At 43.8% G+C, this 16643-nt stretch overlaps 1 protein-coding gene across 1 annotated transcript in view; it reads left to right on the top strand.

Annotated features, from left to right (window-relative positions):
• PAPPA (pappalysin 1) overlaps positions 1–16643 on the top strand; it is a 178809-nt gene that overhangs the window by 14924 nt on the left and 147242 nt on the right. The window contains exon 2 of the mRNA XM_030961226.1: positions 11882–12950. Coding sequence (XP_030817086.1) covers positions 11882–12950 — 1069 coding nt within the window. The remainder of the gene's footprint in view (positions 1–11881; positions 12951–16643) is intronic.

The raw sequence follows: 16643 nt of genomic DNA, 5'->3' as shown, positions 1-16643 counted from the left end.
CACACACTGGTGACAGGACAAGCTGGAACAGGCACACGGGTTTATGTGAACATTTTTCTAGCAGGGCATTACAACAAGATGTTCTGTAAGGAAAGGAGGGACAGAGACCAGTTGGCAGAGGAGAAAACAGAGGCTGTTGCAAGGGGTAGAGGTTCCTTCTTGGCTGGTGCTTTCGGAAAGAGAACAGAGATTTCCTTCAGCGATAAATTAGATGCTTGGGGAGAAAGAAAGGGTGTTTGTTTCAGCAGTGATGCAACTCCTGTGTGAGAGAAGCAGACTCCCTCTCCTGCTAATTCCAGCTGCTGGTTCTGTGGCAGAGTGGAAGTGCACAGGAATTGCTTTGGGGTTTTAGTTGCTGCTCTGCAATTGCTGCGAGGTGCCCTCAGCTCTGTCCTTTCCATCTCCAAAGGTGGGATGATGGCTCTCAGCAGCTTGCAGAGAGATGCTGTTGTAAGGAAGAGGAAATGTCATTAATGCTTCATGAATGAAGCAGTGAATGACAAATGCCACTCCTTTGCACCAACAGGTTGGAATGCTCAGCCAAGAAGCCCTGTTGGCCAGGGTCGTGCTGGGTTCCTGTGCTGCTGTAAAGGGAAGACTGAGGTTGTGGAAAGCCAAAGAGACAGAAAGACAGAAAGGGGGCACATCTTGCCAATCTCCTACTTATCTATTTGTCCCATCTTTTTTCTCTTGACTTGTGTAAGCTCGTATTCGTGAGTATCACAGGTATTTATTTTCCCTCGCTGAAAAACAGAGCCATTGCCTGAACAGTGTGACTCTGGCCACATTCCCTCCTATTCAGCACAATGCAATCTTGGCTCTTTACTAGTTAATATTTTCTGTCAACAACCTGCAAGGAAACAAAATCAGTGCTGATAAAATTTGCAGATGTTGCAGAGTGCAGGGAGTGGTAAACAATGACCAAAACAGGACTCTCAGTTGGGTGTTTTCAAAAGCTGACAACATGAAAACTATGCATTAGAGTAAAGCCAAATGTGAAGTCATTCATATAGAGAGAGGGGCAGCAGGTCACACACAAAGGATGGATGGGAGGAAAGGATCTTTCACCTGGAAGCTGAATGTGGAGCAGCAACTGCCTGTTGGAATAGATAAAGCATGTAAATGTGAGCTGCCAATGTGGGGCTGTGGCCAAAGGTTTGGAGTCATTGTTGGCTGGGTAAACAAGGAGATATTGAACAGGACTGGGGAGGTTGTGTTACCCCTGTAATGACACTGGAGTGGCTGTTGCCAAAGCACTTTGTCCCATTCTGATGCCTACAGTTTAAGAAGGATGTTGTATGGAAGAGGATTTAGAGAGAAAACAATTAGCAATGACAATAATTATATGATTTGTAACAAGTCTTGAAGTGTTGGACTCAAGAAGATTAGGAAGTGACTTGATCACCATGATCTTGAAATGAGTGTTTTGGGAATATTAAACTGATAATTATGGGTTGGAAATGAATACTAGAGGACATAAGTAAATCCAGTGGATCCAGTGGAGACGAAGCAACTTTAGAAGAGAGTATTTTAGCAGTGTTTTAGCCTTGAGAGTAGTCAGTAATTGAAAAACCTTTCTGAGCAGAGTTGGTGGAATATCTGTCACCATAGCTTTCAATATAGAACTAATTGTTTTTCCAAACTGCAAGGTCTTTAAAGAGGAATTAATTCTGTGATCACCCATATTGTGTCTAAGAACTTCTAATGTCAGAATATTCTGAGGTTCTTTTGCTATTACTGGAAAAATGATTGAAGCTAACAGTAAAGCACAAGCAGCACTAAGATACTAATTTCAAATATTTTAATTTCTCTCTTTTTAATTTCTGTAGGCTATCCTTGGCACTGGTAGGCTATTTCTGATCACCACAATGATTCCAGCTCATTGTAGTGTTTCCTCACCATCACTGCAGTTGAATTGTAAGGCTCTGTTCCATATGGGATTTTTAATGCTGTTTAGATATTATCACCTTTTTCCAATAGGTGAGCAATGACTTGACTTCTCCCCTATAAACAGTCCAGTGCACTGTCTGAAAACCACCTGAAAAACATGACTGAAATATTCTCATTGAGGTTTCTAAGAGCTTTATTGTTGACCTCAATGATGCCAAGAGTTTGCCTCCAGAATCAACTTGGGGGAGCAAAAATTAAGGTTTCCCTCTGGAAGGGGGACCATTGACAATGCCAGGAATGTGAAGCCAACACAGCAGACCCTTAAAAACAAAGTGGATGAGAAAGCAGAGAATAACTTGGGGATGACTTTAACTTGTCATCCCCTTGCTGGGTGGTCTGCCTCACGCTCAGGGCAGAGCACCAGTTCAAGGGATGCAGGATGCTGGAATGACCTATTCCTGAGGCTTTAGCTGAGTTGCAAACATTGACCAAAACCCTGTTGAAGCTAATTAGTGTTCTGAGACAGGATTTAATTTCATCTGAGCCATCCCCAGCTGGAGACTGTTCTGCAAAACTCAAATTTAAGCCAAGTGCTCCAAATGCCCCAGTCTGCTCCCTCCAAGCCATGTGCACATGTATATATAGGCCCCTGCACAGAGAAAATCGTGCCTGTACATGGAATTTTGTTAGTCTTCACTGCTCTGCTTCCAAATTTAACCAGAAGTAGAAGGGCTGAAATAACACAAGAAAGGTTGGACATATGATATTTCCTGCTGCTCAGCTAAATACAAGAATTGCCAAAAATCTTCCAAGGTAGCTTGTTTCTTTTACATTTTTCTCCCGGTTCTGCAGACTTGAGAAGGTCAATTACTTTCGAGAAGGATTTAGCTTTGGCAACACTTATGGAAAGCGAAGCAGAATTGTGACCTTTTGGAGGTTTGCCCATCGCTGTCCCATCTTGTCCTTTAAGAACTAAAGTTTGAATTTTCACAGCTATAGTCTTCGGTTTAATAGGTGTGAATTTGTTTCTGTGCACTTCTAAGACATCATGAGTATCTGTGTGAGAATTTGCTTTTAGATGTCTATTTATTTGTGCTCACAGATCAAGTGATCACTGGTATTTGTAGAGCAGAAATACAGGCTCAGGTATTTCCAGGAGGAAAATCATACCAAAACAAATGAAATTGGATTCAAACCGAGCAGAATAATAAAGCTCTAAAATTCTATACTTAGGTTAGTATGTGGTGACTCCAGCCTATCTGGAATGCATACTATAATAGTTATATCATGTTAGAGAGGCAGGTTTTTTTTCAGTAGGACGTTTCCTAGAAAGCAGAAATATCTCTGTGGTTTGTGTATGGGTTTGGAACTTGTGTGCAAGCATGGAGCAGGGAATTTGAGGCATGAAATAGTCAGGATTAGTGAAGGCCCAGATCCCTTTCATAAGCGACAGCAGAAAACAGGCAGGATCAGCTCCCTTCTCCCCACTGCTATTGCAGCCTCCTCCTCTGTGGATTGTTTTGGAGTCAGTTCTTTGAAGGTTGATAAATGCCTCAGTTGTTTCTATTAGTACAGGAAAGATGCAGTCATATGGGAAAGCCAGATACAATAAGATATTTGAGTCTGGGTAAGATCTAAGATATTTTTTACAATAAGATATTTAATTTTCACAAGGCAAAGTCCTTGCAAGGTATAAATCAGCATAAATGCACTGGAACTACTCAGTTTTGCACTCACAAAGTGTCTGCCCAAGAATGTTCTCAAAATCCAATTAAATAACTAGAACTGTTTCATGTGGAAATGCCCCTCAATTACAAAGACAAGTCTAAGCTATCATGATGTGATTTTTACAGTCTCCTCGCAGGGTGCCCTAGTTTGCATTCATGGAATTTTTTGTTTTTGTTTTGTTTCTGTAATAATGTGGATGTTGGCCATCTGTCTGATCCTGGAAAGGTTGTAAGGTTGTCCCTGCTCCCCAGGTTCTCTTCCCACTCCCTCATTGATCATAATGTTTGATTTAGGTGCCACTAGATTTCCTCCTTTGTTCTCCAGCCCTAACCTCCCCCCTGCAAACACACACGCATTGTGCAATGGTGTAAAAGCTCTCCTGCCTGCAGCTGGGAGTAGTAACTGCTCAGCTGGTTCCAGCGCTGCCCTAAAGCTGCCGTAAAGGTCAGAGACAAGGGAATTCTAAAAGGCAAAACAAGCCATGTTGTTGTCCCCCCTTTAATCCTGGCTGTGTGTTTTGATCAGCACCACAAGGCACCTCGTGTGCAGGGATCCAGTTCTCCCGGCCCTGTGTTTGTGGCCGTCCAGGGCAGCGTGTCAGGCGCGTTTCCAGCCCCGCTCCGGGCTCGGGCGCTGCCACAGCTGATTGACTTGCACTGCTTGTCAGACACAAAGCACATTTTGAAAGGAAATGCCATATTGAACTCCCCGTGAGCTGATGGGTATTGTGCACGGTCATCTGATGGCACAGATGTGCCCCTAATAATCCTTCCAGGAGGATATTTCCTCCTGGGATGCTCTGGCCATCTGATCTGCTCTGAGGTATGCTGACCTATCTTGACCCAGTTTATGATCAATTCTCTCTGCTGTTTTCTAAAAGGAGCCCAGGAATATCTCTTTATCATTTAGATTGCCTGGAAGTTATGGTATTACGTGTCTGTTCTTTCCACAGAAGATACTCTGTGGTTGCTCTCAAGCATTAACTCTTACAAAGGGGAGGAAAGCCACTCAGTGTGAGCAAGAGTAAATTTCTCGGTAGAGCTTTGGTAACTAATCAGTGTTTGGCAAACAGCACAGGGAGGAAGAGGAGATGTGGAAGCAGAGGTGACTTGTGTTCCACCAAACATTCCTGGATACCTTAATCTGTGTGAGTCCAGTGACCCTTCTGCTGCTGTGCCTTTATCTTTGTGTCCTTTTTCTCAGGTTTGTGTGTGCTGTGCCTGTGTCTGTGAAAGATGAATGGTTTCCATGCATTCCTCCTGATGTGTATCCATGTGTTTTGCAACACCTGCCTTTCAAGTGGGAATGGTGTTAATGCTGGGTTTCTCTGGAGGTGAATCAGCTGCCTCAGGGACAATGGGAGGGTTAATTTGTAATCTGGTTCTGCTGGGCAGTGAGCAGAGATAAGCTTGGAAGTTCAGAGGTGTGTGATGATCCCTTTCAGCCAAACCAACAAACTTACTGAGTGCTTTCCATTCTGATACTTAAAAGTTATCTGGGTTTTCATAAACACTAAACTCAACTTTTTAATAAGGCAACACTAGAGTGTCCAAAATCCTGAATTCTTGTCTGAATCAAGCTGGATGCAAAGCCTCCCATATTTGTGACATAAAGCAGTGGTTCCCTGATGAAACATCAGAGTCTGACTTGAAGCAGGATCCAAGAGAAGCCTGTCTCTACTATTTGCATTGTTCCTATAGCTGTGTGTGTTAAAATCATCTTTAATAACATGGATACAAACTGGTTTTCCAAGCTTCATCCAAAAACGTCCAGTTGTTTCTCAGAACAAGGCAGGAGAAATAAATATTTTTGCAGGTATTACAATATCCTTTGTCTTGTCTGGAATGTTCCTCTGATCCCAGACTTTGTAGGGAGGACTGAAGTTTGACCCTTGTGAAGGATGTGCATTTTTCTGTCCATCTAAAAGGCTGCCTAAAGCTGGCTATTAGATCATAAACAGTTTATTCATGAAGCACCAGTCTCCACTGGTCCTGCAGCTTTATTGTGAAATGCTTAAGGAGATCTAGATAAGGAGCAAACCTTCCCACTGACCCTTGTTTACGCTGAGGCTGTAGATGAAGGAGCCCTTGGAAAAGCCATACCCAGCCCTGGGCTGGCCTTGTTATAACACTGCAAGGACTCAGCTCCTTCTCTGCCCTGTGCTGTGTGTTCACTTACACCTCAAAACCCTCACAACCTGTAATTTCTCGCTAAGCCCAGCCTACCAGATGTATTTGCAGTAAGCTCTTCTATACTGTTAGCGGGTGTATTCCCACAATAGGCTCACTGGAGTGTCACTAATATGATTGTCCATGCCAGTGGCTGCTCTCTTGCAGCCCACATGATTTTGTTATCAACAGGGAAGGATTTATGTAATGTTCATAACTAACCAGCCACTATAAATTCACGTCTTGCTGCTGTAGTTGCTCTCACCTCCCTGTTTTCAGACTTCAAGGTATCTCATTGAGCAAATGAGTGACTGGGAATTTGAGAAACAGTACACAATGTATGCTTAATTTGATGCTAAATTACACCGATATAAAGATTTTGATTTTAAAGAGCCTGGGGCTAAATTCTCAATGTTAATTAGGCATGGCTGTATTAGACTCTGCATTTCTACACGATGAAGTTCTTGTCTTTCACAGCAGAACAAAAAGAACTCTGTCCTTCTCTGTCAGGTCTGAATCCTCTGGCATAGCTTGTAAAGGATAAAGCCTGGTGTGAATTCAGCTAGATTGATAGCAGCAGCAAACATCCCCTTTTTGGCTCTTTAAGTAGTACATTGCCACCTGAGCAAGCCTTAGGTGGTTTTCTTGAACCGTTCCTTGTCTCAGGGGGTGACCTCAGGAGGCCTCTTAGCTGTGTTGGAAATGGTATAGACAGAGATGTTGCCTTAAGTACTCTGGACTTTGAATTATTTAACTGTTGTGGAAGGAAGTGGGGCTGGGGGAAGCACAGCAAAGGAAAGGAGAGATTATTTTTCCCCTTTGTAAAACTATATTGGGTTCAACATCACACCATGAAATATCCAGTGCAGAACTCAAGAACTGCTCCAGTGGATCTTCACTGACTTATCCAATTGCATGGAACATGGGGATACTTAACCCAAATCTGTCGGTTTTAATTATTTTCCTCTGGACAGATAAAAGCTTTCTATAGGTTCCTGTAGAATATTTGCTCTTTCAAGCGTTCTTCTGCGCTTTGATACTGAACGATTAAAGCGTGCTAAAGAAAAAAACAGCCCCAACCTTTAGCTCCCTGTTCTTGGGCCCCCTGACTGCAGCTTTGATTGTTGACCTAAATTCCCCTTTCATAACTGAGTCCTGTCACCTCTGGTTGGAGTCTCCCAGCAAAACAGGCACGGCCAACTTTCAGAAGTGCAGGGCGCTGTTTTCTGTTCTGCCTTGCGTGGCTCTGACGGCTCCGCAGCACCTGATGTGTTCAAAGTCAAACTGAGCTCCCTTTTCGCCTTCCCCCAACTCACCCTCCTGGAAATGAAACCATAACAAGGTTTTTTGGTTTTTTTACTTTTCCTTTTGCCTTTCCCCCTCTCACTCTCCCCCCACTTCTCATTGCTCAGCTAAGAGAGGAAACTTTTCCTGCGTGAAGAATGAAATTCTTCATTTGTTCTATGGCTGGGTTGGTTGCTGCAAAGATTGCTGTTATCCAGCCATAAGAAATGGCACTGAAGTGAGAGAAGGAGGCCCTGGAGGATGTTATTTATAGCATTACAGTGGGTTACAGCAGCTTGGATGGGCTACTCCAGCCTCTCTTCTGTCAAACTCTGCCCACAGAGGGCTGCTCTGGCTCCAGCAGCCTCCAGCTGTGAGTTCCTGTTCCTCTGCTCCCATCCCAGTTACAGCAATGCCTGCTGTCCTCACCCAGGGCTGTCTCCCACAAGTTCAGCAGCTGATGTTCCATGCTGTGCTCATGCTGCCAAACCCTTCCCAGTAGAAGCCCAGAGCCCATGTAAGGATGTGGCTTTATTTAAATCCCCAGAAAAGTCCTGAAAACAAAGTGGGTCATAAATGCTGGTGTTGGTTAGGGGGTCCTGGAAGAGGTCAGATGGACAGTGATGGTGCATCTATTGTGGGTCAGCAGCCAAAGAACTGAGGTTTTGCTTGTAAAAGGAAAGAAGGAGACTGTCTTTCTCATTTTCCTTTTCTCATGTTTGGCTTTTGGCTTTGAGCTGCTGGAGTTGAATTATCCAGCTTTCCCCACTCTTTTGATGCCTAGGAATTTACTTTTCCTATAAGAGACAAACATCATAGGACTGGAAGAAGCCTTGTGGGCCATTGAAGTCTGTCTCTGGCCAAGCATAAAGGAATGTGGCATCTTCCTCTGTTTGTGCACTTCTCCAAAGTCCTCCAAGAAGTGACTCACTCCTTTGTGGGGAAGGGAGGCTTCCAGAGCCTCTTGCTGGAAAGCTGAACTAGCACCTCTTCTTTTTTTTTTTCTTTTTAATTAAATACAAAATTCCATTTCAATCCCTTGGGCTTCAGGAACAAGAGCTTTAGAAGGAAAAAATCATTCAGACTGAGGAGTAAGAAGGGCTGTCAGTGTTCTCCTCAGCTGGAGCTCCATCCCTTTCTAGCAACTCAGGGCAAGCAGAAGTGAAGAAAACTGTTTGCTGCTGTATGAAACTTGTACATATTTTTTTAATCTAATTTCTGTGGGGAAAACAAACATCAGTTTTATTTCACACCATTTCTTGGCTCAGAAACTTCAGGCACATTCGCCAAATTGTGGTTTTTCAGTCATTGGCTGTGTCTCATTTACCATGAGGCCTCTTTGGTTGGTAAAGAGATATTAAGTAGCTAAAAATGTCCTTTACTGCATTATTGTAAAGAATTCTCAGTGTAAATGAGAATTTAAACTCTGTACATTTCTCATGTAAATGTTGGTTGTGGTCACAGCTGACTTGAAATTTGGAGTGTCAACCATTATGTGGGGTGATTTTGCTCAAAACCAGCCTTGTTTGGGGTAAAAGAGGCCTCTTCTTGTTTAAAATGTTCTTAATTATGTCTGAGAAATAACTCACGGCTATGGAACCTTTTACTAAATTGAAATAAATTGTGAAAACATCAAATTATTCAGTTTTCAGAAGTTCTGGCAATTATTTCACATGTCCCTCTTCCAATGGCTTTGCCCTTATTAGTTGTCATAGAAGAAGTAATAAATTCTTTTATTATGACATCCAGTGTCCCAGCTGAAATTAGTTTCATTGTGCTGGGGACAAAACGGAAAAGTGACACTCCCTTAGCCGGAGGATCCTCAGTCCAAAGCCAAAAGTAAAGGGAAGGATTGGGAAAAATAGGTGAAGCAGTCAAGCAAAAGAGGGTCATAAGGAACTGGTACAACTTGCAAGGGAGTTGGGTTTCTTATCCCAGCACAAGGGAGTGTGGGTTTCTTGTCCCTTTTTCTAAATTTTTTCATTTCTCTTAAGAATAAAACAAACTCTTGCTGCTGAAAGGCTTGTGCTCAATCCATCTTTTCATCAAGAGTTGGAGTCTGCAATAGTAAAAGTTTGAGAAAATAATACTGTACGTGGCATAAGGATTCAGCAATGACCTTTGCCCTAAAGCAGAAAATGCAAGGAACTGGAATAGTAGAGTGTTTTAGTTCATCAGCTTTCATACTGGTGTGTTCAGTGGTGTCCCTATTGTCACTGGGTTTTTTTCTTTTCCTGTCCTTCTTTGGCTCCCTGTAAATCTTGAATTGATGGCAGCTGTTTGAGCCCAACTCAAGACACGTTGCATCACATCAGGGTTTAAAGGCTCAAAGGCAAGGGAGGATTGCTACTATTCTGTAGTATTCCTCCAGCAGCTCCTCATGCTCAGCTGAGGTCAATCACCAGCATCAGGCAGCACTTCAGGGAGAGGAAGATATTCTTTAAATGCTGCCTGGGAAACTGGCTTTCCACCCCACAATAATTTCAGTTCTTTGGGGGAATATTTCTAGCCCTGGTCAATGTAAAGAGCAAAAACTCTTGACCTTTAAAAACTGTGTGGTGGACTTTCCTGGAACTGGAGGCCTGTTCCAGGACTTCCAGCTGTCCATCCAACCATGGGGATCTTGGATGCTTGAAGAAACAGGTGGAGCTGCTTATGTGTGTGCAGCTGCTTTGTGATCCTCAGACCTGGAGGATTTGGTCACTGGAGGTGGCAAATGAGGCTGGAGATGGTGGGAATTGTGGCAGGGATGAGTTGTCCTTCTGTGCCTCAGTCTAAACAGCCCAGGGAGTCCCTGGGGTTCCCCTGGCCATGTTGAAGACATGCAGATTCTCAGAGGGGTTTGTTGGGACAAGCCCATTTCTGCATCACTTTTTCTTCTTTCACCATGCTGGCATTTCCTGGCAGGCAAAAACTCTCTTACAAAATGCCTGATCAGCTCTAATGGTCTTATTACAATAAGCTGAGATTTTTATGACTTATTTGGGAGAGGGACTTTTCTTGCCAGCTGTCTTTTTATTCACTGCAGTATTATCCACCCACTATCACTGGACAATACCTTCATTTGAGATGCATAAAAATACAGACTTTTATGGGCTCTCATCCATCTGAAAATTAATGCTATGCAAAAGCATTTATTTCCTAAAGAAAAACTTAAAAATGCTTCAAAAACAGATTCCAGAAGGTTATTGGTAGCTTTGGCTCTCGTATCACAAGTTCCTCGGGTAAATACCCATCCCAGCAAATGTCATTTTTTTTTAGCACATTTGTTTTTTTCTTGCCTGGTTCTCCTCCTCTCCTTTCTCATGATCAGAAGTAGCAGTATAAACCAGAAGCTGGTCTTGAAAAGGTTTTGAACTGAGTGCACCCTACAGATGAATAAACACATTACCTTCCGAACTCTGGGATCTCTCTTCCAAAGGAAACAGGAAAAGGGGGAGCTCAGAATCCCTAGCAAAATACCAGCGTGCAGAAAAAAGGCCCGTTTAAATGTTTTTAACTTTCCCATCAGAAGAGTTTTTTTTACAGGGGGAGGAGGTGGAGAGGGGCAGGGTGTGAGGAGAAGGGGGGAAGGTGGGTGCTGGGAGAGGGGAGGAAAAATACAGTGAATGCTCCTGTAACCTTTGCTCTGTTGATACTAGACAAGACTGCACTGTTAATGAGTGATTGTTAACAGATGGCTCTTGAGCAACTTAGTCAGAAGCAGAAGATGTTATTTGGTTGTAGTGAGGGGAGGGTGAGGGTGCAGGGGTGAGGTAAGGGGATATTTAGTCTTTTCACGAGGACTGAACTGTCAGAGATTTATGATTTTCCTTTAGGCTTTTGGAAGTGGAGGCTCTGGGGAAGGATTGTTTTCTATGTGCTGATAGTAGAAAGGCCATTTGGTGCTGAAAGCTCCAATGATTTTGTTTTTGGTGAGGGGTGTCCCTACAGCGCTTGGCCTTTGAGGACTGAAGGATGGAAATGTCTGTCTTTAACTTGCTGAGCCTTGTGTCCCAAACTGGGGAGGAGTGGGCTCTGTCCACTGCTTGGAGCTGTCTGAGGGCTGGGTGAGAGAGCTCTAAGTATGGATCTACCCTTTGGGAGAGAAATCTTCCCATGGTGCATTGAGTTGTGAGGAAGTGTGCCTCTGAGGGGGCAGGAACCTTTCTGAATGTCCATCTTTCTGGGGATGTCCATCTATGTGGACTTCTTGCCCTTCCCCAGTGTGGTGTATACCAGTGTATGCCATGTGCCTACTGGCTTTTGTTGGGTATGACTTTGAAGGCAGCCCGAACACATCCCATTCACACTCTGTAGGATTTGCATGCTTGAACTTACCAAGGTGAGTGCAGCTGCTCAGTGCTTCTCAAAGTGTGCAGAATTTAGATTTTGTATTTATTTTCCTTCTGGACCTTATTAGACATATGGTTCAGGGGTATGAAGGATGAGTGACATCAGCAGGGATTGGTTCTCAAGACTGTTTTTGTTTTTAACCACTGATGAATGACTTGAGGGAAGGGAAGAACCAAATGCACAGTCCAACGTTTTGCTGATAGGAATTTGTAGGAAAGTTTTGGACTTTGGTCAGGAAAAGGGAATCCCATTTGTACACGCCACTGGCAAATCTTTACCTTTAATAGGAAGCCTTGACATGACCTCCCACAATGGTGCACTAGATGATTTAAAGTCTTCCTTGTGCACTAACTATCTAACAGATGTAGGTGAGTGTGTGTATATACGTTTAGAGAGATATATTTACACAATTTAAAGAGTAACGCCTTCATTCTGTCATTCTTATTTATTCCTATTTCTCTTTTGGGGGCACATAGGACTGTATGACAAATGTTCTTACACCTCCCGTGACCGAGGCTGGGTCCTGGGGATTAACACCGTCAGTGACCAGGGGAACAGAGACCCCCGCTATTTCTTCTCGCTGAAGACGGACCGTGCTCGCAAAGTCACCACCATTGCAGCACACCGCAGCTACCTCCCCAACCAGTGGGTGCACCTGGCTGCCACCTACGACGGGCGCCTGATGAGACTCTACGTCAACGGTGCCCAGGTGGCCACGAGCGGAGAGCAAGTGGGCAGCATCTTCAGTCTGCTGACCTTGAAGTGCAAGGTGCTCATGCTGGGAGGAAACGCCCTGAACCAGAACTATCGGGGTTACATGGAGCACTTCAGCCTCTGGAGGACAGCCCGGTCTCAAAAGGAGATCTTGTCGGACATGGAGCAGGCGGTTCACAGGCAAGACACACCCCTACCTCAGCTCGTTCTTCAAGACAGTTTACTGAATGTGAAAAGCACCTGGTCTCCCATGAAGGATGGCAGCAGCCCTCAGACCAAGTTCAGCTACCACCACGGCTATTTGCTGGACACCAGCCTGGAGCCTCCTCTCTGCGGGCAGACGGTGTGTGACAACACGGACGTCATCGCCAGCTACAACAAACTGCCCAGGTTCCGCCGCAACAAAACCGTGCGCTACCGCGTGGTGAATCTGTACGACGACCAACACCAGAACCCCACGGTCAGCCAGCAGCAGATCGAGTTCCAGCACCAGCACCTGAACGAGGCTTTCAGCCGCTACAACATCACCTGGGAGCTGGAGGTGCTGGAGGTGAAGAATTCTTCCCTTCGCCACCGGCTCATCCTGGCCAACTGCGACATCAGCAAGATTGGGGATGAGAACTGTGACCCCGAGTGCAACCACACCCTGACGGGCTACGACGGCGGCGACTGCCGGCACGTCCGCCACGCGCTCTTCAACAAGAAGAAGCAGAACGGGGTGTGTGACATGGATTGTAATTACGAGAGGTACAACTTCGATGGGGGGGAGTGCTGCAACCCAGAGATAACAGAAGTCACCAAGACCTGCTTTGACCCATATTCTCCTTACAGGTAGGCAATTTCTTTTTATGATTGTATTGATGAATATCTGTCTAGGCATCCATCATCCTCCTGGCTGTTGAAGCCTTTCATTGTTGTTATTATGGGCTTTGGAGTTTAATGAATTTATTTTTTTTTCTCGGTATTTGGCTCACATTGCAGTTCTCCAAATGCAATCTCAGTAATGGTCTCAGCAGTATCTTACCCCTGAACTGGTATTCTCCAGCCAGGCTAAGAAAAAATCTGTGCTAAAGACTGAAGCAGCCAATTTTGAGAGACCCATTAGTTGTTGGCTATGAGCAGCATAGTGTAACAGTGCACAGTTTATTTTAACTCCAGACTCTGAGGAGTGGGGATTAGATGTCACAGAAAGCTCATGTGTATTTGGAGAGGGAAAAGGCCCTCAGGCATGAAACAGAACATGAATACTCTTAGGTAGACTTTAATTCTGTAGCACCTATTTGAAGGTAGGGAGGTAACTCCATACTCTTACTGCTGTGTACAGCTCTCTGTGGGCACTACTGTGGAGGGACAGCTGAGTATGGGGGCTGTGAGGAGGGAGGTGGGTACCAGCTTCCTGCTGCACATTCTGTGTGGGTAATGAAACTCTTCTTTGCCCCTTTCTAAATATAAATGAGAACAGGGCTAATGCCACTTCATTGCAGGGCAGCTTTCTGTGGGTGGATGTGAGCTCATAAAATCCTCAGCTCCTCAGCTCAGGCTTCCTTGGGCTGCAGTTTGAGAGGTGGCATGGTCAAATGACTTGCATCAGGGGGGTACCATGTACCTACAATTACTCCAGATTCAGACAAGTTAGTATGTTTAAGTAATAAGGTGTTTCTTGTGAATGAGTTATAAATATAAGCACAGAAAAGATGAAGAATAGAGCTGAAATTCTGTTGTCTGCATTCCATGTTACAGCTTTTTTAGGGCAATTCATGTAGCCATAGAGGGTAAACTTCTAAATCATCAAAATACCCAACACTAAAGTTCAGGTAAAGAAGGAAAGTACGAGCTCTTCAGGAGTCCCTTCCATTGCAACAATTCAGGCTACATTTATAGCTTCCTTGATAGAGAGAAATTTTTAAACAACATTATCAGCTCTACTGGAGCTTTAAATACACATAATTAAGTTGGAAAGAAAAGCCTTTTTTTTTTTTACTCCAGCAAGGTTGTTTAAAAAATCCTTCTAGCTCAGTTTGACTTCAGTCACTTACCAGTGAACAAAGCTCAAATGAGGAAATTCTTTAAATATTAATGCTTGAAAACATTGAAAGGAAAAATACCAATTTTTAATACTGTTCAAATGGAGAGGAACTCAACTAGGCAAATATCATCAAAGGCATAATGCAAATTGGATTGCTTTAACACTGTAATTCTGAGAATTCAAGGTGTTAGCTGTAGCAACTAATACAATTTTTAGGAAAAAAATACATTATTTTTAATCTGATAGCACCCTTTTATCTCTTGTTCTGTGACCAGCATAATACAATTTGGAGACAGCCACCTGGCTGAGCTTGCCTGGAGGACTTAAATCTCATGGCCTTGATCTCACAGATCTTCTATAGGTTCATTTTGACTTGAGGAAAACCTCCTCTTGACCTGAAAGAGTAGGGGAGGCCTGAAGATCCTCTTTCACAGCCTAGAGCCTCAGAAAATCCAGAGATGCTCCAAAGATTGGTTTTTTTTTGGTAAAAATTTTGATTTATCGATCTTTGCACAGACATTGTATTGCAGCATTGACCATTGGCAATGAAACCACAGAGGGCAGTAGGGGAAATTCTACGTCTCTGGAGCCTTTACTTTATTTGGTGGCTGATGTGCTTTGGCTGAGCCCAAACTCAGTGTTTGCACTCAGTAAGGCAAAATAGAGCACTTAGGCCTGTGGATTTATCACTGAAGTTTGTAAGCCTGACTCACACTGCTTTGGGAATTTAGGTTAACAAATACAGGTTTAGGGCAGTGATTTTGGCAGCAAAGCCTTTACTGAGTACAAGAGTGAAGATTCACACCCTGTGTTTGGCTTTGGTATTGCTGTCAGCATCATCCCCTGAGAGAGAGATTTCCATGTCAATTAGTGACAAAGTAAAAATTTGGTTGGCAGCATCTGGGCCCATTTTGCATCCCCAACCCCTCTTGTCGTCGCTTTCATTGGCCAAAAGTCCTCAGTCCCCTCTAGTGCAGACCTTGCACCACAGCAGTGAAGATGTTGCAGCCATGGAGAACTCACATCTCATTTCAAGTATTTCCTCCACCAAAGTCAGTCCAATAGCAGAAGAAAGGGCAAAGATCCTTCAATCTGGTGAGGAAACGGAGGAAAGAAAGATGAAATGCTACCAATAAAAATGTTCCTAAACTTTATTTATAAAGACTTTTCAGAGTCTTCCTTGGTACTGGGTTTTGTTCCTTCACACCCTCGGCATCAGCAGTTGCAGCCAGCTGTTCACCAAGCAGAGCTTATTCATGAAATACTTCTGTCCTCTGGAACCAACCAAAAAGTGCTAATGCTTGATTAATGCTGTAATAAACAGGAACCCTCCTCAGTGCCTCTTTATCCCCAAAAGATGATTTATCTGTTCCCAGCCACTTTTCTTCTTCTGATTATGAGTCCCAGACCATGAAGCTCCATCCTGGGACAGAGTTGCTCTGAGCCTTGACACAAAAAACACTGTGGGTGCTTTGTGACTAAGTGATACTACTGGAACAATTCCAAAACACCTCTGATCTGTGTTACAATATTCTTGTGATCCTTTTGGGCACCTGGGACAAAGGGCTCATGTACTTTGATGGTGTCATTCAGTCACTGCGGTGGTAAAACTGTGGTGACTTCAGAGCTGATCCCAGCAGCACAGCTGGCTGGTTTCCTTTCTGTTTCCTGCCTGTCTTTGTGGCACCTCTCCAAAAATATTTAACTCCAAAAAAGATGATGTTCCATGCCATAGTGAGGTGGCAGAGATTTAAGTTTGTCAGAGGCACAGCAGTAAGAATGGGAATTCTGCTCTCAGAGCTGCTCAGCAGAAAAGCTGTAAACATTGTGGTACCAACTAGATCATCTCTCCTCTTTTTTAATAGCCTGCAGGGAAAAAACAAAGGACTGGTTATCATTAGCCACACAGCAGGCTTTATCCAAGAATATCTGCCTCACTTCTTTTCATTAATTTCATGAGAGTGGGACAAAATGTATTTTGTCCCAGCAGAAGGTTTACAAATATTGTTCTGCTTTTCTGCAATTCCGGGAAATTAGAACATGCTAAGATCATACAGTTTGGCCCAATACAAAAGGGAAGGAGCAAGAATAAACACCCTTGCCAGAAAGACTCATTCTTTGTGTTATTTGGTATATTGCTGGTTACAAAACAGGGAAGACTTTGAGCTCATGACACCTACCATGGCTGCTTTTCAAAGAACATGAAAGAAGCAGCAAGGGATCATAGGAAACCATGCTCGGTAAATGCCATTTGATGTGGTGAGTTCTTGCACCATCCTATGGTTAACTGAGACGTTCCTTTTATGTAATATTGGGCTTGCACATCAGGCTTCACCACAGGATTCCATGGACAGATAAGGAAGCATTCCCCTCGGTGCCTTCTTAGGAAAACGTTGATGAAATTCCTGAAGCAGTAAAAGTACTGGAGTTTCTTCAAGCTCCCTCGATCCATATGGCCTACCAAACACTTGCTGGAAATCACCCCAGAATAACTGTCC

Source organism: Camarhynchus parvulus, chromosome 17 (genome assembly GCF_901933205.1).
Source record: "Camarhynchus parvulus chromosome 17, STF_HiC, whole genome shotgun sequence".
NCBI lineage: Eukaryota > Metazoa > Chordata > Aves > Passeriformes > Thraupidae > Camarhynchus > Camarhynchus parvulus.
Note: the sequence above shows the minus strand (reverse complement) of the source record. Positions and strands in the feature narration are given on the sequence as shown.